General features: G+C 40.7%; 1 protein-coding gene across 1 annotated transcript; it reads left to right on the plus strand.

Annotated features, from left to right (window-relative positions):
• Positions 1-353: 353 nt before the first annotated feature.
• zgc:109982 (uncharacterized protein LOC553564 homolog) lies at positions 354-27,569 on the plus strand. Its single transcript, XM_034180729.1, has 6 exons — positions 354-499; positions 10,033-10,194; positions 10,325-10,504; positions 10,595-10,688; positions 26,950-27,133; positions 27,211-27,569. Exons 1-6 carry the CDS (start codon positions 403-405, stop codon positions 27,445-27,447), a joined length of 954 nt encoding a protein of 317 aa, XP_034036620.1. The 5' UTR covers positions 354-402; the 3' UTR covers positions 27,448-27,569.

The following is a 27,569-nucleotide window of genomic DNA, read 5'->3' on the forward strand; positions in this document are numbered from 1 at the left end:
GACTGGTCTACCCACTGACAGTAACCTTGGCATTGTTGAACACATGAGACTGAGTGGTTGTATGTGTTAAAGCTCTGACACACAAATGACAACATGACAATTTACCTGCTGACATTTGTCTTCACTTATTCCATTTTTGATCTCAGAAACATGCTTCTATTTGAACTTATTTTTCAGATCTCACCAACCGCTATGATAACAGAAGAGCCTGTAGTTGTTGTCTGGTCCCTGAAGGCACACAGGCCACGTTTGATGGTAATCCTCATACAGCCTGCAGGAGGCCGATCTGCTGACTTGCAGACCTGTGGATTAAGGAGCCGACTTTAGCTCCAGGTTGTCTCTTGTACTTCCTTTTGTTCTTGTTCATCATCTGGAAGTGCAGGACGAACGCTGCTGAACACAATGAACCAGAAGATTGTTCTTATCACAGGCTGCTCCTCCGGGATCGGCCTGGCCTTGGCTGCACGCATTGCAAAGGACGAGAAGAAGAGGTTCATGGGTAAAGTAGCCACATTCTACAACTTTCATCCTTGTCAACACCACATCTCTTCAAACTGCATCATTGCTGTCCAAAAATAAACAGATTAAAGTCTCATCTATTGACTATAGATTTATATTTCATTTTGTTTTATTGCATGATGTTGTTACAGCTGAGTAATAATTAAATGAATTCTTGTTTAACAATATATGTTTAACAATCTTTTTTTTGAACAACCAAACTAAAAAACTTTGGTGATGATCACATTATGGTCCTGAGTGAAACATATATTCTAATAGAAAAGCAGAGTAAGAGTGAGGCAGTTTTTATGAATAAAAATATGATGGAACTTGTAAATTGTTGAGGAATGTCTGTGATTCATGTGAACCATCTTTAAACCAAAGCAGTGCAGGGGGACAAGAAGAACACCGTAAATAAATCAGTCCTCCATAGGGCCTGAGGCCCGATGGTGCAGGTGCTTATCCCTGGATTGTGTAGTGTGAAGTGTGTGAGAGTCTACAAGTGGAGTCCATTTTAGAGTCCGAACAGAAGAAAAATTTGGGAAAATAAAGTCAGCTGTGTGGGATGGAAGCAACTTCATTGTCAAAGCTTTGAGAGGTAAATTTATTGTTCAGTCCCATGTACAGTAAAACTCACCTAAACAGTCATCACATAATATTTGCAGTTACTGGACAAAAAAAGTCCCAAAGTTTTTGTATTGTTTTCAATTTAATAAACACCTTAAATAACATATTTTCGCTCACATTGGATAAAATGTCCCGTCCGATCACAATGTATTTCCATTAAAAACCCCTCGCATGTGGGACCGGAGTCATTTCCATGATTAAAAGCCCGACCGTTTATTTTTTTCACACCGTGCTCAGACTCCAACCCACAGTCTGACGTGCACCTGTTAAATCAGACACAGCAAAAGGCTGTGATTTGACACTTTTCTGCTTTGATTCTTTCATATTTTAATAGTTTTTGCAGTGCGCACGCTGATTACAAATGGATCAGAAAAGTCTGCAAATTTACAACATGGAGTCAGAGAAAGATGAAATTGTACATCTTACCTTTGAATTGGAGGTGATGATTGTGGAAAGAAAAGATTGTTGAGGGTCAAATAATCCAGAATAAAGCATAATCCAGAGACGGAGAACTTTAAAACTGTCACACACTTCATTGCATAACACGGAGATACAGAGTCAGAGAAGCATAAATCAGTCTTTAAATTAATTAAATAAATCATAAATTGTAAATTCAGTAGCTTAACTATTTTTATATTTTATAGTACGTGTACCTGGATGTGTTGCTGTATGTGGTTAACTGATCTACAACTCCTCCCCGAATTAAACACTAGTCGGATGCACATTACTTTCTCAGCCAAGGCTGGTACCTGTTTACAGCTGGCTGGACTGAGACGATGCAGATTAAGTGTCTTGTCCAAAGACATATACTGGTAGTGTGAGGAAGAATCAAACCCAGGTCTACATATTGGTAGCCCATTTTCCCACTGTGCTACCTGCTCCACGTTAGGTAAATATCACTCAGTGATCTCTTGTATGTCAATTACTTCCACTTGTTCTGACAAAAGTTTGTACCTCATTAAAGTTCTTAGCGAGTAACAACCAAGTAAATCAAATTTGTCTAAATTAAGTTAACAAGTGGACATTTTTGTTAAGTTATTTTGGATCATCTTAATTCACGAGTGTGGCCAATAAATCATTTTTAAATGTGGTCCAAGAATGGGGTTTTTATGGGATAGTACACATATCCAGTTGTTCATAAACGCTGGATTCCCATTCCAGAATTCTCACCAGCCATAATGTGTGAATAATGATTTGACATTCCTATATGAATAATTCCGGCAATGCATTGCCGGTAGTAAGTCAAACCTGTTTCCAGTGCACGTTGGCCTCCGCCAGGGCTGCCCTTTGTCATCGGTTCTGTTCATTATTTTTATGGACAGAATTTCTAGGCGCAGCCAGGGTGTAGAGGGGGTCTGGTTTGGGAACCACAGAATCTCGTCACTGCTGTTTGCGGACGATGTGGTTCTGTTGGCTTCGTCAAATCAGGACCTTCAGCGTGCACTGGGGCGGTTTGCAGCCGAGTGTGAGGCGTCCGGGATGAAAATCAGCACCTCCAAATCCGAGGCCATGGTTCTCGACCGGAAAAAGGTGCTTTGCCGTCTTCAGGTTGGTGGAGTGTCCTTGCCTCAAGTGGAGGAGTTTAAGTATCTCGGGGTCTTGTGCACGAGTGAGGGACGGATGGAGCATCAGTGCAGCATCTGCAGTGATACGGTCGCTGTATTGGACCGTCGTGGTGAAGAGAGGGCTGAGTAGGGGGGCAAAGCTCTCGATTTACTGATCGATCTACGTTCCGATCCTCACCTATGGTCAGGAGATTTGGCTCATGACTGAAAGAACGAGATCGCGGGTACAAGCGACCGAGATGAGTTTCCCCCGCAGGGTGGCTGGGCACTCCCTTAGAGATAGGGTGAGGAGCTCGGTCACTCGGGAGGAGCTCGGAGTCGTGCCGCTGCTCCTCCACGTCGAAAGGAGTCAGTTGAGGTGGCTCGGGCATCTTTTCCGGATGCTCCCTGGACGCCTCACTGGAGAGGTGTTCCGGGCACGTCCCATTGGGAGGAGGCCCCGGGGAAGACCCAGGACACGCTGGAGGGACTACATCTCTCGGCTGGCTTGGGAACGCCTTGGGGTTCCCCCAGAGGAGCTGGGGGAGGTGTGTGTGGATCGGGAGGTCTGGGCAGCTTTGCTTGTGCTGCTGCCCCCGCGACCCGACTCCGGATAAAGCGGAAGAAAATGGATGGATGGATGGATATGAATAATTCAAGGAAGACCCAGGACTAAGTGGAGAGATTATATCTCCACAGTGGCCTGGGAACACCTCAGGATCCACCAGTCAGAGGTGGTCAATGTGACCCAGAAGAGGGAAGTTTGGGGTCCCCTACTGGAGCTGTTGCCCCCCACGACCCAATCCGAGATGAGGGGGTGAAGATGAGTGAGTGAAAACAAAAAGAAACAATGTGGGAAAATATGTGTCCAAAAGTGGGATGCCCATATGTGGCAGCATTTTGGGGAAAACCACAATGATAAACAAGTGTTTGACTGTTTTTTTTGTTTTTTTTTTGTTTTTTTTATCTGACCATAAATATATTTCACAAAATGAGTTGCATTGTATTTTATTGTTCTTAACACCGTGTATAACAGATTTTGTACATCAGATAAAATGTCCTCTCAGATCTTAATGAATTTCCATTAAACCCCTCACATGTGGGACCAGAGTTTTTTTTTGTTGATTAAAAGTCAGACCGTTTATTTTTTCACGCTGTGCTCAGACTCGGAGCTGCAGCCTGACATTAAATCAGACACAGCAACAGGCTGTGATTTGACACTGTGCTGCTTTCAATCCTTCATCTTTCATCATGTTTTAATAGTTTTTACAGTGCACACGCAAGATCACATTTTGATACATTTTGGATCAAATACATTTGGTAGAAAAAAAATTCAGAGGAAATTTTGACCCGGTCATTAATGAGGCACACGTCCCGATGCAGGATTCCCCATAGATGTTCAGTGCATCCTGACTGTAACTAATCCGTTACATACATGTGGCTCACATCAGATCTGATCGCAATGTATTTCCATTAAAAACCCCGAGCAGTCTGGACGTGCAGAGGTACAAATTAAAGTTCAGCTCTGACACTCGCCAATGTGAGGAAAGTGGGACCGGAGTCATTTCTGTGATTAAAAATCTGACCTTTTATTTTTTCAAACCCTGACTGGGGCCTGAAGCCTGACGTGCACCTGTTAAATCAAACACAAAAGGCTGTGATTTGACACTTTTCCGCAGTTAATCCTTCATCTCCCATCATATTATATAGCGTGCACGCTGATAAATGTATCTAAAAATTCCGCACGTTTACAGCACGAAGTCGGCAAAAGAGGAAAGTGTACAGTTTACCTTTGATTTGGAGGTGATGACTGTAGAAAGAAAAGATTGCTGAGGGTCAAATTAGTCCAGAATAAAGCATAATCCAGAGACGGAGAACTTTAAAACTGTCACGCACGTCACTGCATGACACAGAGTTACAGAGCTGCAGAAGCACAAATCAGTCTTTAAATTAATTAAATAAATTACCATAAATTGCAAATGTATGTACATTTGATCACTTAACTACATTTAATTAACAATTAACAGTTTGTGGAGAATTCACGATTTGCAGCTGATTCACGATTTGGGGGTTAACAGGGTGTCTTAAGGGGTAATTGAATAAGAATAAGGAAGTGCTGCACTGGCCTAATTTCCATATTGTGACACAGATGAGAGTCTACAGGATGGGACACCAGTCTGACACAGGTTACTTCCCCAGCCAAGGTACATTCTTCCAGCTGGGTGGACTGGGACAATACAGGTGAAGTAAGAGTCTTGTCCATGGACACCCTTACGAAAAGAAAATATATTTACCAATATATTTTCTTTAATATATTGAAATATATTTCAATACATTATTACCTCCAATACATTATATATTGTAAATACATGGATTAATATATTGTTGATACATATATTACACACCATATTATATATTCACAAAATATATTGCAATATATTGTAAAATATACAAATGATTGCCGCTTTCCATATATTACAATATATTTAGCATGAATATATAATATATGTGTTTATATATCCCAAAATATATGTAATTTTATGTTTCTAAATATCAGCCATCATGTATTGCAATTTATATGGGCAAATGTATTGGTATTTTATGTAAAAATATATTGTCACTTATATGTTCAATATATGGTAAATGTATTATACATGTGTGGAAAATTATATGGAAACATACATTAAATATATGTTAATATATATACACAATATATGGTGGAATATATTGTAAATATATGTAACATTATATGGAAACACATGAAATATATGTAAATTTATAATGTTTAATATATGGTACAATACATTTTAAATATATGTTAAATAATATGGAGAACACCCTGAACTTCTTATATGAATACAAACATGTATACGATAATCAACACAAACTCATGGGTGTCCATCAAATTCACCTTTATTTTCTTTTGAGGCACAAATCCTCAGGATGTTGAAGTAGATTTTACCAGTACAAACTTTGAACATGTTCAGAGACTCAGCTGAAACAAACTTCCACAGTGCAACATGCTGGTATTCAAAATTTAAATTAAAGCAACTTAAAACGTTCAGCAACACTTTTATGAAATTGAACAATATATATATACAACCTTTCACCGTGCAACACATACTGGTATAAAAATAACAAGCTTTCAGCAACAGTTTTATATAATTGAACATATATACGAGGGCTGTCAATAAAGTTACGGTCCTTTTTATTTTTTTCAAAAACTATATGGATTTCATTCATATGTTTTTACGTCAGACATGCTTGAACCCTCGTGCGCATGCGTGAGTTTTTCCACGCCTGTCGGTGATGTCATTCGCCTGTGAGCACTCCTTGTGGGAGGAGTCGTCCAGCCCCTCGTCGGAATTCCTTTGTCTGAGAAGTTGCTGAGAGACTGGCGCTTTGTTTGATCAAAATTTTTTCTAAACCTGTGAGACACATCGAAGTGGACACGGTTCGAAAAATTAAGCTGGTTTTCAGTGAAAATTTTAACGGCTGATGAGAGATTTTGAGGTGATTCTGTCGCTTTAAGGACTTCCCACGGTGCGAGACGTCGCTCAGCGCTCCCAGGCGCCGTCGTCAGCCTGTTCAAGCTGAAAACCTCCACATTTCAGGCTCTATTGATCCAGGATGTCGTGAGAGAACAGAGAAGTTTCAGAAGAAGTCGGTTTCAGCATTTTATCCGGATATTCCACTGTTAAAGGAGATTTTTTTAATGTCCGCACGTCGGGACGCAGCCGACGCGACGCTCCGCCACAGGAAAAACACCTCTGTTGGAAGCCTTAAGGACACGTTGGAACATGTCCTGCCTGTTAAACAATTTCTCATATACTCACTCCACTGAAAGCCATCAAAAGCCGCCTGGATTTTACAAATGGTTATCAACACGGAGGTGTTTTTCCTGTGCCGCCGCTCCGCGCCGGCTGCGTCCCGACGCGCGGATCCGTCCGCACGTCTTTCATTAAAAAAATCTCCTTTAACAGTGGAATATCCGGATAAAATGCTGAAACCGACTTCTTCTGAAACTTCTCTGTTCTCTCACGACGTCCTGGATCAATAGAGCCTGAAATGTGGAGGTTTCAGCTTGAAACAGGCTGACGACGGCGGCTGAGAGCGCTGAGCGACGTCTCGCACTGTGGGAAGTCCTTAAAGCGACAGAATCACCTCAAAATCTCTCATCAGCCGTTAAAATTTTCACTGAAAACCAGCTTAATTTTTCGAACCGTGTCCACTTCGATGTGTCTCACAGGTTTAGAAAAAATTTTGATCAAACAACGCGCCAGTCTCTCAGCAACTTCTCAGACAAAGGAATTCCGACGAGGGGCTGGACGACTCCTCCCACAAGGAGTGCTCACAGGCGAATGACGTCACCGACAGGCGTGGAAAAACTCACGCATGCGCACGAGGGTTTCAAGCATGTCTGACGTAAAAACATATGAATGAAATCCATATAGTTTTTGAAAAAAATAAAAAGGACTGTTACTTTATTGACAGCCCTCGTGTATATATATATATATATATATATATATATATATATATATATATATACACTCAACAAAAATATAAACGCAACACTTTTGGTTTTGCTCCCATTTTGTATGAGATGAACTCAAAGATCTAAAACTTTTTCCACATACACAATATCACCTTTCCCTCAAATATTGTTCACAAACCAGTCTAAATCTGTGATAGTGAGCACTTCTCCTTTGCTGAGATAATCCATCCCACCTCACAGGTGTGCCATATCAAGATGCTGATTAGACACCATGATTAGTGCACAGGTGTGCCTTAGACTGCCCACAATAAAAGACCACTCTGAAAGGTGCAGTTTTATCACACAGCACAATGCCACAGATGTCGCAAGATTTGAGGGAGCGTGCAATTGGCATGCTGACAGCAGGAATGTCAACCAGAGCTGTTGCTCGTGTATTGAAAGTTCATTTCTCTACTATAAGCCGTCTCCAAAGGCGTTTCAGAGAATTTGGCAGTACATCCAACCAGCCTCACAACCACAGACCACGTGTAACCACACCAGCCCAGGACCTCCACATCCAGCATGTTCACCTCCAAGATCGTCTGAGACCAGCCACTCGGACAGCTGCTGAAACAATCGGTTTGCATAACCAAAGAATTTCTGCACAAACTGTCAGAAATCGTCTCAGGGAAGCTCATCTGCATGCTCGTCGTCCTCATCGGGGTCTCGACCTGACTCCAGTTCGTCGTCGTAACCGACTTGAGTGGGCAAATGCTCACATTCGCTGGCGTTTGGCATGTTGGAGAGGTGTTCTCTTGCACTGCATGAGGCAAATGGTGGTCACACCAGATACTGACTGGTATCCCCCCCAATAAAACAAAACTGCACCTTTCAGAGTGGCCTTTTATTGTGGACAGTCTAAGGCACACCTGTGCACTAATCATGGTGTCTAATCAGCATCTTGATATGGCACACCTGTGAGGTGGGATGGATTATCTCAGCAAAGGAGAAGTGCTCACTATTACAGATTTAGACTGGTTTGTGAACAATATTTGAGGGAAATGGTGATATTGTGTATGTGGAAAAAGTTTTAGATCTTTGAGTTCATCTCATACAAAATGGGAGCAAAAGCAAAAGTGTTGCGTTTATATTTTTGTTGAGTATATATATATATATATACGAGGTCTGTGAGAAAAGTATCTGACCTTATTATTTTTTTAAAAAACCTTATGGATTTGAATCACGTGTGATTACATCAGCCAAGCTTGAACCCTCGTAGGCATGCGAGAGTTTTTTCACGCCTGTCGGTGACGTCATTCGCCTGTGAGCACGCCTTGTGGAAGGAGTGGTCCAGCCCCCTCATCGGAATTCCTTGTCTGAGAAGTTTCTGAGAGACTGGCGCTGTGCTTGATCAAAATTTTTTCAAGAACTGTGAGGCACATCCGACTGGACACCATTCGAGAAATTCAGCTGGTTTTTGGTGTAAATTTTAACGGCTGATGAGAGATTTTGCATTGTTTCTATCGCTGTAAGGACTTCCCACAGAGCGGGACGTTGCGCAGCGCACTGAGGCGACGTCGTCATCCTGTTTCAAGCTGAAAACCTCCAAATTTAAGCCTCTGTTGACCCAGGACATCGTGAGAGAACAGAGAACTTTCAGAAGAGGTCGGAATCAGCAGTTTATCCAGACATTCCACTGTTAAAGGACATTTTTTTAATGAAAGACGTGCGGACGGATTGGTGTGTCAGCTCGCAGCCGGCGCGGCGCGCCCGCCACAGCAAAAACACCTCTGTTGGAAGCCTTAAGGACAAGTTGGAACATGCCCTGCTGTTAAACAATTTCTCAGATACTCACTCAACTGAAAGCCACCAAAAGCCGCCTGGATTTTACAAATGGTTATCAACACGGAGGTGTTTTTCCTGTGGCGGGTGCGCCACACCGGCTGCGAGCCGACGCGCCAATCCGTCCGCACGTCTTTCATTAAAAGAATCTCCTTTAACAGTGGAATGTCCGGATAAACTGCTGATTCCGACCTCTTCTGAAAGTTCTCTGTTCTCTCACGATGTCCTGGGTCAACAGAGGCTTAAATTTGGAGGTTTTCAGCTTGAAACAGGATGACGACGTCGCCTCGGAGCGCTGTGCAACGTCCCGCTCTGTGGGAAGTCCTTACAGCGATAGAAACAATCCAAAATCTCTCATCAGCCGTTAAAATTTACACCGAAAACCAGCTGAATTTCTCGAATGGTGTCCAGTCGGATGTGCCTCACAGTTCTTGAAAAAATTTTGATCAAGCACAGCGCCAGTCTCTCAGCAACTTCTCAGACAATGAAAATCCGACGAGGGGGCTGGACCACTCCTCCCACAAGGCGTGCTCACAGGCGAATGACGTCACCGACAGGCGTGAAAAAACTCATGCATGCGCACGAGGGTTCAAGCATGGCTGATGTAATCACACGTGATTTAAATCCATATAGTTTTTTAAAAAAATAAAACTGTCGGTTTCTTTTCTAATAGACCTCGTATATACACACATAACCATATATGGCACAATATATATTGCCGTATATTGATGCAAATAAAGTCAGACTATTACATGTAAAAATATAGTGGCCTCTTTGGTCTTGATTGCAATATATATTTTTATATTTACCAATATATACACATATATGGTCTACGGATATATTGCAATATATTCAAAAATATAAATGCAGAATCTCATATATGGAAATATATTGATAAATGTATTGCATGATATTCTCTAATATACTGCAATATATTTTTGTTTCATAAGGGCAGATGTGGAACATTGACCATTACTTTAAGGTAAGTAATGAAAGTGGAAGATTTAAAAAATTCAAATGTTTGTGCGTGTGTTTTGTGTGGTGTAGTTTATGCCACCATGAGGAACCTGAGTAAGGGTGAGGCCCTAATTGAGGCAGCAGGTCGGACTCTGGGCAGGACCTTGGAAATTAAGCAGCTGGACGTGTGTGACGAGAGCTCCATCAAAGCCTGTGTGGACAGCCTGCCGGAGCGCAGAGTGGACATTCTTAGTAAGCACAAGCCTCCAAGAAAAATGGGAAATCTGAATCGTTAATGCATCTGCCAACTACACCATCAGTACTCTATAATTATATTCACCTAGGCTTCATTGTGTTGTTTGTCATGCTTCACTTTTCATAGTAAGCAACGCTGGAATGGGTCTTATTGGCCCCATTGAGTGTCAGTCTATAGATCAGATGAAGACTGTGATGGACACCAACTTCTTTGGGCTTGTACGGTTGCTCAAGGAAATTTTGCCAGACATGAAGAGGAGGAAAAAAGGTCATATTGTTGTAATTAGCAGTGTCATGGGCATCCAGGGTGAGCAGCCACACGTCTTATTAACATCATGTCAGCTTTTAATTATCATTGTACAGGAGTCTCGTTGCAATGTCTCACTCTGATTTTCAGGGATTTTATTCAACGATGTCTATGCAGCATCCAAGTTTGCAGTGGAAGGATTCTGTGAAAGTCTCGCAGTGCAGGCACTGAGGTTTAAATTAAGGTAAGAAACTAACTTCTCCTGATCACACATTGCTTCTCATTTTGCACTGGTTTTTCAGTGAAACTCAGGATGATGTGTCGAGCTCAACAAGGGAATTGTGGAGCAGTTCCTTTTTCTTCACCAAAAGGTGGCGTGGATTCATGCAAAGTAGTAAAGTAGATTATAGCCACATAGTTAATCCATCCAGATTATAGCCCCTTGTGATTGTATTCCTTGTCAAGTGTACTGCTAGATGGAGAATATGGAATTGTACTCTGTGTGTGTGTGTGTGTGAGAGAGAGAGAGAGAGAGAGAGAGAGAGAGAGAGAGAGAGAGAGAGAGAGAGAGAGAGAGAGAGAGAGTTACCAGTTCAATCACCAAAAATCAACTGGATACAGGCTTCCTACAGCTTAAGGAAATAAAGATTTAAGAAATTATCAATCATCCACTTTAACAGCAGAAGTATGTACACAAACTTTAACAGTATCTAAGAATATCTCCAGCAGTTTACAAAACCCTTTAGTATAATCACACTTTCAGAAACATGGTTCAATGTGCAAAAAGGGATACAATTTGAGTTGGATGGTTCTAATCTAAACTACATCAACAGAGTGAATAAAGGAGATGGAGGTGTTGCTATATATGTGCATAAAAATATTAAATTTAAGGTAATAGAAAGTATGACATTAACAATAAAAGATGTGTTAGAATGTATATCAATAGAAGTTTATAATGGAAACAAGAAAAACATTATTATAAGTTGTTTATTTAGGGCGCCAGGCTCAAATATGGCTACATTTACAAACTGGGTGGACAAAATGTTTTCATCAATAAATAACAAAAAAATATTTATATGTGGAGATTATAACATTGATTTAATAAACCCCAATAGACACACATCAACTGACGAATTTATAAACACAATGTACAGCATGAGCTTATACCCAGTTATCACCAGGCCAAGCAGAATTACACTGAATAGTGCAACTCTAATAGATAACATCTTCACAAACAACATAGAAACTAAAAATACAAGTGGTTTATTGGTTTGTGACATAACTGACCATCTTCCTGTGTTCACTGTGTATGACTCCAATTGTAATTTTCAAGTAAAACCCCAATACTCTGCATTTAAACGAGTAAGAACCCAAAAAGCAATAGATCACCTCAATAATAACTTAACAAAATAAGACTGGCACACTGTGTACAGGGAGAATGATGTGGATTGTGCCTTCAATAAATTTCTAGACATTTTCAGTTCATTATATGAGATAAACTGTCCAATACGCCAAGTCAACAAAAACAGTACTGTCGCCAAAAGTCCATGGTTAACAAAAGGTCTACAAAATGCTTGTAAAAAGAAGAATACATTATACAGACAATTTGTTAGACTAAGGACAAAAGAATCTGAACATAGATATAAATTATATAAAAACAAACTAACTAATATAATTAGAGCCAGCAAGAAATTATATTATACCAATCTATTAAATAATAATAAAAATGACACCAAGAGAATCTGGGAAATTCTTAACACTATAATCAAAAATAAGGTAAGAGGTCATTCTTATTCAAATTATTTTATTGATAAGAACAGGGACATCTATAATATGTATAACATAGTTAATGGTTTTAATAACTTCTTTGTTAATATTGGACCTGACTTGGCAGCAAAAATTCCCGAAGGTGGTAACAAGGAGCAGGAATCACTCATAAAAATCAATCCAAACACAATGTTTCTCTCCAGTGTTAGTGAAGCCGAAATAATATATATTGTTAATAAATGTAAAAATAAAAAATCAACTGACTGTTATGACATAGATATGAAGCATAATTAAAAGCATATCAAAACCCCTGACTCATATATGTAACTTGTCATTTCAAACTGGGACATTCCCGAACAAAGCGAAAATGGCAAAAGTTATTCCACTATACAAAAATGGAAATAAACACATCTTCACAAACTACAGACCGGTCTCTCTACTCCCACAATTTTCCAAAATTTTAGAAAACCTTTTTAACAACAGGTTAGAATCCTTTATAGAAAATATAACATAATTAACGAAAGTCAATATGGGTTTAGGTCTGGAAGGTCAACTTCACTTGCAATAATTGAAGCAATAGAAGAGATCACAAACACCTTAGATACATAGTAAAAACTATATAGTTGGAATATTCATTGATTTAAAGAAAGCGTTTGACACACTTAATCACTCAATTCTACTCAATAAACTGGAAAGATATGGTATCAGGGGAGTGGCTTGGAACTGGATTCAAAGCTATTTAACAGTTTGTGCAGATGGGTGCATTCAAATCTGCATGTTTGGGCATCGCTTGTGGGGTCCCACAGGGATCCATACTGGGTCCACATTTTTTAATCTTTATATAAATGACAATTTTAATGTGTCACAATTATTAAAATTATTATTATTTGCAGATGACACCAATATATTCTATTCCTGTGATAATTATAGCAAACTTATTAATGTGGTAAATAGTGAATTAATTAAGCTGAAAACCTGGTTGAATATTAATAAATTATCCCTAAATATAAATAAGACTAAAGTCATTTTTTTCGGAAATCATAATGACAATTCTAATTTACCAATAAATATAGATGGTGTCGAAATAGATAAAGTGTCAGAAATCAAATTTTTGGGGATAACCATTGATAGTAAATTAAGCTGGAGGTCTCATATCAGCCACATACATAAAAAAGTTTCCAAGAATGTCTCTATTATGTACAAAGCAAAATATTTTCTGGATCATAATGCATTATATTTATTGTATTGTTCTTTAGTCTCTCTATATTTAACATACTGTATAGAAATCTGGGACAACAATTACAAAGGTTTGCTACATCCCCTCTGTATACTCCAAAAGTGTGCAATAAGAATCATCTATAAGGTAGGATATCTCGATCACACAGTCTATTTTTGCAATCCAAATTGTTGAAAATGCCAGATTTGGTTAATTTCTACAATGCACAATTATTATGTAAAGCCACTAAAAACTCATTACCTAGTAATATTCTGAGTCTCTTCACTCAGAGAGAAGGGAGCTATAATTTTAGGGGATGTGGTAACTTTAAAGTCAAGGCAGTGAGAACTACCAGGAAAAGTTTATGTGTGTCCGTGTGTGGCATTAAGCTGTGGAATAGTTTGGTACCTCAGCTCAAGCAATGTCCAAATACGAGGTCTGTCCAAAAAGTAACGGACCTTTTTATTTTTTTCAAAAACTATATGGCTTTGAATCACGTGGATTGCATCAGCCAAGCTTGAACCTTCGTGTGCATGCGTGAGTTTTTTCACGCCTGTCGGTTGCGTCATTTGCCTGTGGGCAGGCTTTGAGTGAGCACTGGTCCACCCCCCTCATCGGATTTCTTTTGTCTGGGAACTGGCTGAGCAACTGCCACTTTGCTCCATGAAATTTTTTTCAGAAACTGTTAGAGACAGCCAGTTGGAAACCATTCGAAAGATTCAGATGGATATCGGTGAAGATTCTGTCGGCGTCACAGGGATTAAGGACTGTTAAAACCTTTTTAAAGACGGCCCACAACGGCGGAGGGCGCGCGGCACATCGAGCGGCCATCGACAGGCTGGATCGACCAGATCATTTCTAAACTGAATGCTGTGTTGATCCGGGACATCGTGTGACTGTACCACAGAAATGGCAAGAGAGCTGGACATAGCACTTTTGCGGCACATTCCACTGTTACAGGAGATTTTGTAATGAAAGACGTGCGGAGGATTTCGCGCGTTGGCACGGAACTGCTCATGGCGCGCAACAAAAAAAACACCTCTGTGTTGGAAACCATTCAGAAGATTCAGACACCTTTCAATGGCTTTCATTCGAGTGAGTATCCGAGAAATTGTGTAACAGCTGGACATGCCACAACATGTCCTGTGAGACTATCCATTCCAGATATTCCATATATATATATATATATATATATATATATATATATATATAAATTACTCATAACCATCCCAAAGACGTATTGTTATCTTTGGCTGCTTTCAGTGATGCCGGTATTTGGTTAGACTCTTTCTCTCCGATTGTTCTGTCTGAGTTATTTTCATTAGTTACTTCCTCCAAACCATCAACATGTCTATTAGACCCCATTCCTACCAGGCTGCTCAAGGAAGCCCTACCATTAATTAATGCTTCGATCTTAAATATGATCAATCTATCTTTATTAGTTGGCTATGTACCACAGGCTTTTAAGGTGGCAGTAATTAAACCATTACTTAAAAAGCCATCACTTGACCCAGCTATCTTAGCTAATTATAGGCCAATCTCCAACCTTCCTTTCTCTCAAAAATTCTTGAAAGGGTAGTTGTAAAACAGCTAACTGATCATCTGCAGAGGAATGGTCTATTTGAAGAGTTTCAGTCAGATTTTAGAATTCATCATAGTACAGAAACAGCATTAGTGAAGCTTACAAATGATCTTCTTATGGCTTCAGACAGTGGACTCATCTCTGTGCTTGTCCTGTTAGACCTCAGTGCAGCTTTTGATACTGTTGACCATAAAATTTTATTACAGAGATTAGAGCATGCCATAGGCATTAAAGGCACTGCGCTGCGGTGGTTTGAATCATATTTATCTAATAGATTACAATTTGTTCATGTAAATGGGGAATCTTCTTCACAGACTAAGGTTAATTATGGAGTTCCACAAGGTTCTGTGCTAGGATCAATTTTATTCACTTTATACATGTTTCCCTTAGGCAGTATTATTAGACGGCATTGCTTAAATTTTCATTGTTACGCAGATGATACCCAGCTTTATCTATCCATGAAGCCAGAGGACACACACCAATTAGCTAAACTGCAGGATTGTCTTACAGACATAAAGACATGGATGACCTCTAATTTCCTGCTTTTAAACTCAGATAAAACTGAAGTTATTGTACTTGGCCCCACAAATCTTAGAAACATGGTGTCTAACCAGATCCTTACTCTGGATGGCATTACCCTGACCTCTAGTAATACTGTGAGAAATCTTGGAGTCATTTTTGATCAGGATATGTCATTCAATGCGCATATTAAACAAATATGTAGGACTGCTTTTTTGCATTTGCGCAATATCTCTAAAATTAGAAAGGTCTTGTCTCAGAGTGATGCTGAAAAACTAATTCATGCATTTATTTCCTCTAGGCTGGACTATTGTAATTCATTATTATCAGGTTGTCCTAAAAGTTCCCTGAAAAGCCTTCAGTTAATTCAAAATGCTGCAGCTAGAGTGCTAACAGGGACTAGAAGGAGAGAGCATATCTCACCCATATTGGCCTCTCTTCATTGGCTTCCTGTTAATTCTAGAATAGAATTTAAAATTCTTCTTCTTACTTATAAGGTTTTGAATAATCAGGTCCCATCTTATCTTAGGGACCTCATAGTACCATATCACCCCAATAGAGCGCTTCGCTCTCAAACTGCAGGCTTACTTGTAGTTCCTAGGGTTTGTTCGAGTAGAATGGGAGGCAGAGCCTTCAGCTTTCAGGCTCCTCTCCTGTGGAACCAGCTCCCAATTCAGATCAGGGAGACAGACACCCTCTCTACTTTTAAGATTAGGCTTAAAACTTTCCTTTTTGCTAAAGCTTATAGTTAGGGCTGGATCGGGTGACCCTGAACCATCCCTTAGTTATGCTGCTATAGACTTAGACTGCTGGGGGGTTCCCATGATGCACTGTTTCTTTCTCTTTTTGCTCTGTATGCACCACTCTGCATTTAATCATTAGTGATTGATCTCTGCTCCCCTCCACAGCATGTCTTTTTCCTGGTTCTCTCCCTCAGCCCCAACCAGTCCCAGCAGAAGACTGCCCCTCCCTGAGCCTGGTTCTGCTGGAGGTTTCTTCCTGTTAAAAGGGAGTTTTTCCTTCCCACTGTTGCCAAGTACTTGCTCACAGGGGGTCGTTTTGACCATTGGGGTTTTTCCGTAATTATTGTATGGCCTTGCCTTACAATATAAGGCGCCATGGGGCAACTGTTTGTTGTGATTTGGCGCTATATAAAAAAAAAATTGATTGATTGATTGATAGCAATGGAAGGAAGCACGGTGGTCTAGTTTGCAGTATTTTATGACAAACACCTGGAATAATCTGGCTTGTTGTACGGTGAAACATCCTAACTAGGCAGGTGAATCTCATCACTGACAACGATTCAATACGCATCTCTATACACTACCAAGCAATACGATACATATTGTTATGAGCTGACGCGGATCAGAGATCCGAACCAGCATCTGACAAGGGCCCAGCACTAAATAACCAGAAAGCGGTTCCAAAAACAAAACAAATTTATTTCCCTCCTGTGCAATAATTTGTGTACAACATAAATGTTCGGTTGTCTGGCGAGGTGAAGGACGGCGCGCTCTCCAGCGCCCAAATGGATCAAAGCCCGGCGCTTCTGGACTCAGATTCACCGCCGAACACCCCCCAGGTGGATACGACAAACTGACTCTGTGAAGGACGGAAAAGGTGAGGTAAGTCAACAGAGCTACAATAAATATCCTTCAAAGGCACACACTATCAGCAACACATTCAGGTCTGAATTTAAACTTTATGTAAATGAGCAGCTTCTCACAACAGGTGGAGGATCATCAATCCGTACGCCACGACAGTGAGGAGTAAACTGCACAATTCTCATCAATGTTCAAATATACTGCGTAACAAAATACCAAATTACTGTTAACACTTATTCAGACAATCATCACCTCTGATGTGTGCTGACAGCATGTGTCCCTCACCCATCATCCTTCACAGGCACGATGTGTCAAACCCTGGCGCGGTTCTCAGCGTCTCATAAACGAACGTCACAAGGTCGAGTTCCCGGCAATTCTGCTCGAATCACTCATGGCTTAAATGCAGAACGCCATCTCATTATCTGCTTCAGCTGAAAGTCTTTAAGTTTGCACGTGAGCATCATCCACAGGTGCAGCCAACAGTTCTGATGAAGGTGAAGGACTCTTCCGCCAGCACCTTCTCCACAGAAAAAAACAGTTTGCATACCACCTGGAGAGCAAAGAAAAGAAAACAACACCAAAATGTCCAGCCAAACCCCCCAACACACAACACATATATAGCAATACATAATGATTCTAATGATACGATGCAATACAATTGACCCCTGTTTCCGATTTGATGCGATTTGATATGTAATTGATGGTGATTCAATTTGGTGCGATTTGGTGCAATACGACGCAACTCAACACGATGCAAAGAAATTATACCAAAAATTTAAATAGAAAATAAGAAGCTGAAATTTGGTATGGTACAGTGGTATTCTTCTTCTTCTTCTTCTGATTCTATTCGAGGCAGAGAATTTGTTTTACTCCCTATAAGTAGCAAATTTACCAGATTCAACATTAAGGAACAGGAATCAGTTCCCTCACATTTGGAACCTGTTTGATCACACTGTCAGAACTTAAACAGTAATCAGTAAAACAACATCACTCTCAACGAGTGATTTAAAGTGAGTTACTCACTGACAGAGTACCGCCATGGAAAAGGTAATATGAGATACTAGTTTTGCCAAGTTAGGGGGCAAAAAAGCCAAAATAATTCCAAACACCTGATTTAAATATTTTAGGTGTATCAAAATCTCCTACAACTCCATTATCGCGGGCCTCCATTTTGAAATAGATTTGTTGCAGTATAAATGTGCTTTCAGGCTTCCGTCCATGATGCATTCAATGTGCGTCGGAAAAACATCAAAGCAAGCACGCAACGACCAATCCATCGCAATTTCATCCATCAATTGAAATGATGCACACTTAATGAATTGATACACTCGCATCACGCACATTTGTATCTAGATACCTATTCGTATCGATTAATCTCCACATCCCTAGTCCTAACGGATCACACACCACTGTTGCAATAGACATGCTGAGTGAAACTTGTTGGATTTAATGTTGAATGCTAACGGCATAACTTAACATAACAGTTATTGTGTGAGTTTAAAATTGCACAGATAAAAGCACACAAAAGTTAAAAACCATTAGCTTCGTCAGTCACTAGATGTGGATCATATCAGGCCCTGGTGCTCTCCTGCTCTTCATTACTCACTCAAAACAATGACTCATTGGATGAACTCAGTTCAGTGACGAGCAGGATTTCCATCTAATAAATGTATGTAGCCCCAACCCAAGTGAAGCACATCCATGCAAGATCATTTAATTTAATTTAGTTGGGACTAGATATGTTTATTAGATGTAAATCCAATCCAGTGAGTCAGTTTTTTGAGACCCATTGTTGGATGACTTTGTGATGATGACTGGCTGATGTTCATTTATAGTCTGCTTCTATCTCTGACCTTGACCAAGATGGCATCTCTACATGATTTGGAGTTGCTGGAGTTGGTCCATGGGCGCAGACTGTGGCTGCCCACTGCCCCTTGTGGTTGGATTGTGTCAAACTGTACGAGGTCTATTAGAAAAGTATTCGACCTTATTATTTTTTTCAAAAACCATATGGATTTGAATCACGTGTGATTACATCAGACATGCTTGAACCCTCGTGGGCATGCGAGAGTTTTTTCACGCCTGTCGGTTACATCATTCGCCCGTGGGCAGTCTTTGAGTGAGGAGTCGCCCACTCTCTCGTCGATTTTTTCATTGTTTAGGAATGGCTCTGAGACTGCTGCTTTGTTTGATCAAAATTTTTTCAAAACTGTAAGGCACAACTGAGTGGACACCATTCGATAAATTCAGCTGGTTTTCGGTAAAAATTTTAACGGCTGATGAGAGATTTTGGTCTGGTAGTGTCGCCGTAAGGATGGCCCACGGCGCCTGACGGCGATCTGCGCTTCGAGGCGGCAGCGTCTCACTGTTTCAAGTTGAAAACTTCCACATTTCAGGCTCTGTTGACCCAGGAAGTCATCAGAGAACAGAGAACTTTCAGAAGAAGTCGGCATGAGGAGTTTATTCGGACATTCCATTGTTAACGGACATTTTGTAATGAAAGAACGTGCGGGCAGAGTCGCATGTCGGGCCGGACCCGACCGCGGGGGGTCGCGACAGGAAAAACACCTCCGTTGGAAACCTTAACGGGCAAGTTAAGGAAAAACTCCCTTCTGTCTGATCATTTCTTAATAACATTTACATTTACTCTGATGGACTACCCAGCAGTGGGGAATAAGTTTCATTACACTAGAAGTCTTTCAGAAAGCGCTGTAACTAGGTTTAAGGATATCAATCAATCAATTTTTTTATATAGCGCCAAATCACAACATATATGATTCCTTCTTTATGTTCTCTAATGCCATATACCAACACAGTGCAGAGTAGCTACCTAAACTCTGTAAGTGAGATAGAGTATCTCGTCAATAGTTTTACATCCTCATTGAAGACAACTTTGGATGCTGTAGCTCCTCTGAAAAAGAGAGCTTTAAATCAGAAGTGCCTGACTCCGTGGTATAACTCACAAACTCGTAGCTTAAAGCAGATAACCCGTAAGTTGGAGAGGAAATGGCGTCTCACTAATTTAGAAGATCTTCACTTAGCCTGGAAAAAGAGTCTGTTGCTCTATAAAAAAGCCCTCCGTAAAGCTAGGACATCTTTCTAGTCATCACTAATTGAAGAAAATAAGAACAACCCCAGGTTTCTTTTCAGCACTGTAGCCAGGCTGACAAAGAGTCAGAGCTCTATTGAGCTGAGTATTCCATTAACTTTAAGTAGTAATGACTTCATGACTTTCTTTGCTAACAAAATTTTAACTATTAGAGAAAAAATTTCTCATAACCATCCCAAAGACGTATCGTTATCTTTGGCTGCTTTCAGTGATGCCGGTATTTGGTTAGACTCTTTCTCTCAGATTGTTCTGTCTGAGTTATTTTCATTAGTTACTTCATCCAAACCATCAACATGTCTATTAGACCCCATTCCTACCAGGCTGCTCAAGGAAGCCCTACCATTATTTAATGCTTCGATCTTAAATATGATCAATCTATCTTTATTATTTGGCTATGTACCACAGGCTTTTAAGGTGGCAGTAATTAAACCATTACTTAAAAAGCCATCACTTGACCCAGCTATCTTAGCTAATTATAGGCCAATCTCCAACCTTCCTTTTCTCTCAAAAATTCTTGATAGGGTAGTTGTAAAACAGCTAACTGATCATCTGCAGAGGAATGGTCTATTTGAAGAGTTTCAGTCAGGTTTTAGAATTCATCATAGTACAGAAACAGCATTAGTGAAGGTTACAAATGATCTTCTTATGGCCTCAGACAGTGGACTCATCTCTGTGCTTGTTCTGTTAGACCTCAGTGCTGCTTTTGATACTGTTGACCATAAACTTTTATTACAGAGATTAGAGCATGCCATAGGTATTAAAGGCACTGCACTGCGGTGGTTTGAATCATATTTGTCTAATTGTTCATGTAAATGGGGAATCTTCTTCACAGACTAAGGTTAATTATGGAGTTCCACAAGGTTCTGTGCTAGGACCAATTTTATTCACTTTATACATGCTTCCCTTAGGCAGTATTATTAGACGGTATTGCTTAAATTTTCATTGTTACGCAGATGATACCCAGCTTTATCTATCCATGAAGCCAGAGGACACACACCAATTAGCTAAACTGCAGGATTGTCTTACAGACATAAAGACATGGATGACCTCTAATTTCCTGCTTTTAAACTCAGATAAAACTGAAGTTATTGTACTTGGCCCCACAAATCTTAGAAACATGGTGTCTAACCAGATCCTTACTCTGGATGGCATTACCCTGACCTCTAGTAATACTGTGAGAAATCTTGGAGTCATTTTTGATCAGGATATGTCATTCAAAGTGCATATTAAACAAATATGTAGGACTGCTTTTTTGCATTTACGCAATATCTCTAAAATTAGAAAGGTCTTGTCTCAGAGTGATGCTGAAAAACTAATTCATGCATTTATTTCCTCTAGGCTGGACTATTGTAATTCATTATTATCAGGTTGTCCTAAAAGTTCCCTGAAAAGCCTTCAGTTAATTCAAAATGCTGCAGCTAGAGTACTGACGGGGACTAGAAGGAGAGAGCATGTCTCACCCATATTGGCCTCTCTTCATTGGCTTCCTGTTAATTCTAGAATAGAATTTAAAATTCTTCTTCTTACTTATAAGGTTTTGAATAATCAGGTCCCATCTTATCTTAGGGACCTCGTAGTACCATATCACCCCAATAGAGGGCTTCGCTCTCAGACTGCAGGCTTACTTGTAGTTCCTAGGGTTTGTAAGAGTAGAATGGGAGGCAGAGCCTTCAGCTTTCAGGCTGCTCTCCTGTGGAACCAGCTCCCAATTCAGATCAGGGAGACAGACACCCTCTCTACTTTTAAGATTAGGCTTAAAACTTTCCTTTTTGCTAAAGCTTATAGTTAGGGCTGGATCAGGTGACCCTGAACCATCCCTTAGTTATGCTGCTATAGACTTAGACGGCTGGGGGGTTCCCATGATGCACTGTTTCTTTCTCTTTTTGCTCTGTATGCACCACTCTGCATTTAATCATTAGTGATCGATCTCTGCTCCCCTCCACAGCATGTCTTTTTCCTGGTTCTCTCCCTCAGCCCCAACCAGTCCCAGCAGAAGACTGCCCCTCCCTGAGCCTGGTTCTGCTGGAGGTTTCTTCCTGTTAAAAGGGAGTTTTTCCTTCCCACTGTAGCCAAGTGCTTGCTCACAGGGGGTTGTTTTGACCGTTGGGGTTTTACATAATTATTGTATGGCCTTGCCTTACAATATAAAGCGCCTTGGGGCAAGTGTTTGTTGTGATTTGGCGCTATATAAAAAAAAACTGATTGATTGATTGAAGTTAGAACATGCCCAAGCTGTTAAACAATTTCTCAGCTACTCACTTGTTGAAAGCCATCAAAAGCCGCCTGAATTTTACAAATGGTTTTCAACACGGAGGTGTTTTTCCTGTCGCGGCGCACACAGATTTGCCGAGTCGTCACGGAAACGACTCGGCAAATTTGCGCGCACGTCTTTCATTAAAAAATGTCCTTAAACAGTGGAATGTCCGCATAAAGTCCTCATGCCGGCCTCTTCTGAATCTTCTCTGTTCTCTCACAACGTCCTGGGTGAATTAAGCCTTAAATTAGGATGTTTTCAGGTCGAAACAGGCCGACGACAGCGCCTGGAAGCGCTGCAGGACGTCCCGCTCCGTGGGAAGTCCTTACAGCGACAGAAACACCCCATAATCTCTCATCAGCCGTTAAACTTTTCACCGAAAACCAGCTTAATTTCTCGAATAGTGTCCACTCGGATATTCCTCACAGGTCCAGAAAAAATGTTGATAAAGCAACGCGCGCCGTCTCGAGCAGCGTGTGAAACAAAGGAATTCAGCCGAGAGGGCGGGACCACATCTCACTCAAGGCCTGCCCACAGGGAAATGACGTCACCGACGCGTGAAAAAACTCACGCATGCGCACGAGGGTTCAAGCATGATTGGTGTAATCGCACGTCATTCAAATCCATATAGTTAAAAAAATACAAGGGTCGGTTTATTATCTAAGAGACCTCGTAATTAGATGGGTTAAATGCAGAGGACAAATTTTGTTGTATGTTTATATGTACAATGACAATAAAGTCTCTTCTCTTCTCTTCTGGGAGGTTGCTATGGTGTGCTCTTAGGTCCACCAGCCACTTGACATTGGTGGTGTTTGATGCCTCTTAACTCCCAGATGTTCTTCCAGTAACGCTCAGTCTTAGTTCTGGGCAGGTCTGTTCTTGTGTTACTCTTTTCCCCTTTCCGCTGGGAGTACACCCTAGATGGGTCATTGGAGAACAGACTGATTATTCTCTTGGCCTCTGCTTCTCTGGTGTATCTCCTCAGCCGAGTAGCCAGAGCTGTGAGCCTTTGTTTGGCAGTTTCCAGGGCTTCAGTGATGGACATCCTGTACTTTTTATTCATCCAGGACCTGTGACTCATGATGTCCTTCTCTACCTCTGTTCATTGGCGAACATCCTTCCTGGCCTTGTGTACATTTACAAACACGTGTACATAATCTGATGCATTGGGCAACAACCAGCAACACTTGACAATAATCAAGTTACACTCGTTTGTAATCGTGGGACTGCTGTTTTAATACATCAGGCCGAATTTCCTTGATGTTTGAATCGGGATGTAAACTGTCAGATGTAGATTTGTCATGGGACTCTGCCCTACCCAGGCTTCTCACTTCTCTGATCTTGGGGTCTTACGTTTTTGCATCACTAAATACTTAAAGGAATAACTGTGCAGGGTGTTGAAATATGGAATATTAGTAAAAAAAAAAAAAAAAAGCCAATCACATAAAAACAACACACCGCTTACAACTAAAGTATATATAAATAAATTAAATTAACAGTGCTGCATAGTGTAAGCAAAGAAAAGTCTCTGGAGGTGAAAAAGATAAAAAGATAAAACTAGATACAAAGGCTGTAGTGGTATCAAGAGGCATTAAAAAGTCTGATGTCTGTGGGAACAAAGGTTCTCCTGAACCTCTCAGTCCTGCAGCGCACTGCAACTGCTCCTTTGCTCGTCCAAAACATTGTGGGGTGATTCACATTGTTCTTTATAACTTAGAGGTTGCTCCATGTCCTTCCACCACAGTTTTCAGTAAATCAAGTCTCCTGCCCAGCACCGAACCTTTTAACCAGTTTGTCCAGGCATCCGCTGTTTTTGATTGCCATACTGCCTCCCCAACATACTGCAGCAGAAAACAGGGCACTCGCTACCAGTCTGATAAAAGATGAACAGCAGCTCACTGCAGACATCAAAAGATTAAAAGATTTAAGTCTCCTGAGGAAGAAGAGGCAGCTCTGTCCCTTCTTATAAGAGCAGCCATGTTCACAGACCAGTCCAGCTTATAGTCCAGAACTACATCCAAATATCTGTAGTTCTGGACAACCTCAATAATTTCCCTCTCATAGCCAAACAGGCGGACAAGGTGACTTTGATCTTCGAAAAATCAACCACCATCTCCTTAGTCTTGGTGGTGTTCAGGAGGAGGCTTTACTTAACACTCCAATCACTGAAGGCTTCCACAAGGTCCCCGTGTTCCACCTCCTGTCCACTTCACACAGATGCCACCACAGCAGTATCATCTGAATACTTCTGAATGTGGCAAGACTCAGAGTTGTATCTGTAGTCAGATGTCTATATTGGGAACAGCAACGGAGCCAAAACAGTGCCCTGTGGGGCTCCCATGCTAAAACCCCAATTCCAATGAAGTTGGGACGTTGTGTAAAATGTAAATTAAAAGCAGAATACAATGATTTGCAAATCCTCTTCAACCTATATTCAATTGAATACATCACAAAGACAAGATATTTAATGTTCAAACTGATAAACTTTATTGTTTTTGTGCAAATATTTGCTCATTTTGAAATGGATGCCTGCAACACGTTTCAAAAAAGCTGGGACAGTGGTCTGTTTACCACTGTGTTACATCACCTTTCCTTCTAACAACACTCAATAAGCGTTTGGGAACTGAGGACACTAATTGTTGAAGCTTTGTAGGTGGAATTCTTTCCCATTCTTGCTTGATGTACGACTTCAGTTGTTCAACAGTCCGGGGTCTCCGTTGTCGTATTTGCACTTCATAATGCGCCACACATTTTCAATGGGCGACAGGTCTGGACTGCAGGCAGGCCAGTCTAGTACCCGCGCTCTTTTACTATGAAGCCACGCTGTTGTAACACGTGCAGAATGTGGCTTGGCATTTTCTTGCTGAAATAAGCAGGGACGTCCCTGAAAAAGACATTGCGTGGATGGCAGCATGTGTTGCTCCAAAACCTGTATGTACCTTTCAGCATTCCATGGGCACTAACACACCCCCATACCATCACAGATGCCGGCTTTTGAACTTTGCGCTGGTAACAATCTGGATGGTCTTTTTCCTCTTTTGTCCATGATTTCCAAAAACAATTTGAAATGTGGACTCATCAGACCACAGCACACTTTTCCACTTTGCGTCTGTTCATTTCAAATGAGCTCAGGCCCAGAGAAGGCGGTGGCGTTTCTGGATGTTGTTGATATATGACTTTCATTTTCCGTGGTAGAGTTTTAACTTGCACTTGTAGATGTGGCGACAAACTGTGTTAACTGACAATGGTTTTCTGAAGTGTTCCTGAGCCCACATTGTAAGATCCTTTACACAATGACATCGGTTTTTAATGCAGTGCCACCTGAAGGATTGAAAGTCACGGGCATTCAATGTTGGTTTTCGGCCTTGCCGCTTGTACAAAGTTCTCGAGATTCTCTGAATCTTCTGATTATTTTATGGACTGTAGATGATGAAATCCCTAAATTCCTTGCAATTGAATGTTGAGAAACATTGTTCTCAAACTGTTGGACTATTTTTTCCCGCAGGTGTTCACAAAGTGGTGATCCTCACCCCATCTTTGCTTGTGAATGGCTGAGACTTTTGGGGATGCTCCTTTAATACCCAGTCATGAGTGTCCTCAGTTCCCAAACGCTTATTGAGTGTTGTTAGAAGGAAAGGTGATGTAACACAGTGGGAAACATACCACTGTCCAGCTTTTTTGAAACGTGTTGCAGGTATCCATTTCAAAATTAGCAAATATTTGCACAAAAACAATAAAGTTTATCAGTTTGAATATTAAATATCTTGTCTTTGTGATGTATTCAATTGAATATAGGTCAAAGAGGATTTGCAAATCATTGTATTTTGTTTTTATTTACATTTCACACAATGTCCCAACTTCACTGGAACTGGGGTTGTACTCTCCTGTGTCTCTGAAACACCAGTCCCCGACCTGACAAACTGTGATGTTGATGTGAGATAGTCCATAATCCATGAAATTAAGGAGATGGCCACACCCATATTTTCAAACTTCTCTCTCAGCATGGAGGGCTGAATGGTATTAAACACACTGGAAAAGTAAAAAAAAAAAAAAAAATCCTCACATAGGTACCAGAAACCTCCAAGTAGGCATGTACCCGGTGCAACATACACTGAAAAAAGTGAAACACAGTGCACTTCATTCAAAGTACTTATTTACATTGGTCTAATGGAAAACTGTGGTTTCCAGTTTAAATCTGCTGGTATCACTTTACAAAATCATAAATATACATTGTGAGAAACTAAAAAAAATTAGCTGTAACAAATTACATCAATTTTTTAAAGTTGATCCAAAGCAGCATTTTTTTTCAGTACAGCATCATCCACTATCATATGTTCCTGGTATGCAAACTAAAGGGGATCTAACTCCTGTGTTACCTGTTGCATTATGTAACAGAGGTGAAGCCACTATCCAATATCCTGCCTGTATTGTACTCTGTTCTTTTCTTGTCCCAGTATCACCCTGATTGAGCCAGGACCAGTCATAACAGAGTTTGAGCGTAAAGTGTATGAGGAGGGCTTGAAGACTGATCTCAGCAAAGCTGATAAAGTGACTGCTGACATGTTCACTAACATCTACCTGAAGAACTACTACCAGATCTTTGAAAGCCTTGGGCAGAGTGCTGACGATATAGCAGAGGTACAGTTTGCTTCTTAACTTACACTGCACATATAAGAATTGCTGGATAATCACAGTCACATCTTTTTTGCTCCCAGCATACACACAAGATCATCATCATGGAGAATCCTCCTTTTCGTCACCAGACAAATGCTCTCTACACACCGATGACCACTCTCAAATACGCCGATCCCAGTGGTGACCTACCAATTGACACGTTTTACAAAATGGTGTTTGAACACGATAAAGTGTTCAATGCAAGTCTGAACTTCCTCAAAATGTTGCGCTGGAGAAGTCGACAGAGCTTCACCTTGGAGAAAGATCACAGCACCTGATACCCATGCCTCAACTTTGTCCTTTTTGGGAGCAATTTACAGCTTTGTATCCTCAGTTTTCTTATATTTAGGTAGGTATCAGAATTATTTGCTGAGAAACTCTGAAACAGTTATGACCAAAT

This window comes from Thalassophryne amazonica, chromosome 10 (genome assembly GCF_902500255.1).
Source record: "Thalassophryne amazonica chromosome 10, fThaAma1.1, whole genome shotgun sequence".
Lineage (NCBI taxonomy): Eukaryota > Metazoa > Chordata > Actinopteri > Batrachoidiformes > Batrachoididae > Thalassophryne > Thalassophryne amazonica.

Bases quoted from the DNA above. Each gene is read 5' to 3' on its own strand.
- zgc:109982 (XM_034180729.1), top strand. From the start codon at position 403: ATGAACCAGAAGATTGTTCTTATCACAGGCTGCTCCTCCGGGATCGGC. The intron at 10,689-26,949 runs GTAAGAAACTAA...TTCTTGTCCCAG, and splicing joins GCACTGAGGTTTAAATTAAG to TATCACCCTGATTGAGCCAG. The intron at 27,134-27,210 runs GTACAGTTTGCT...TTTTGCTCCCAG, and splicing joins GTGCTGACGATATAGCAGAG to CATACACACAAGATCATCAT.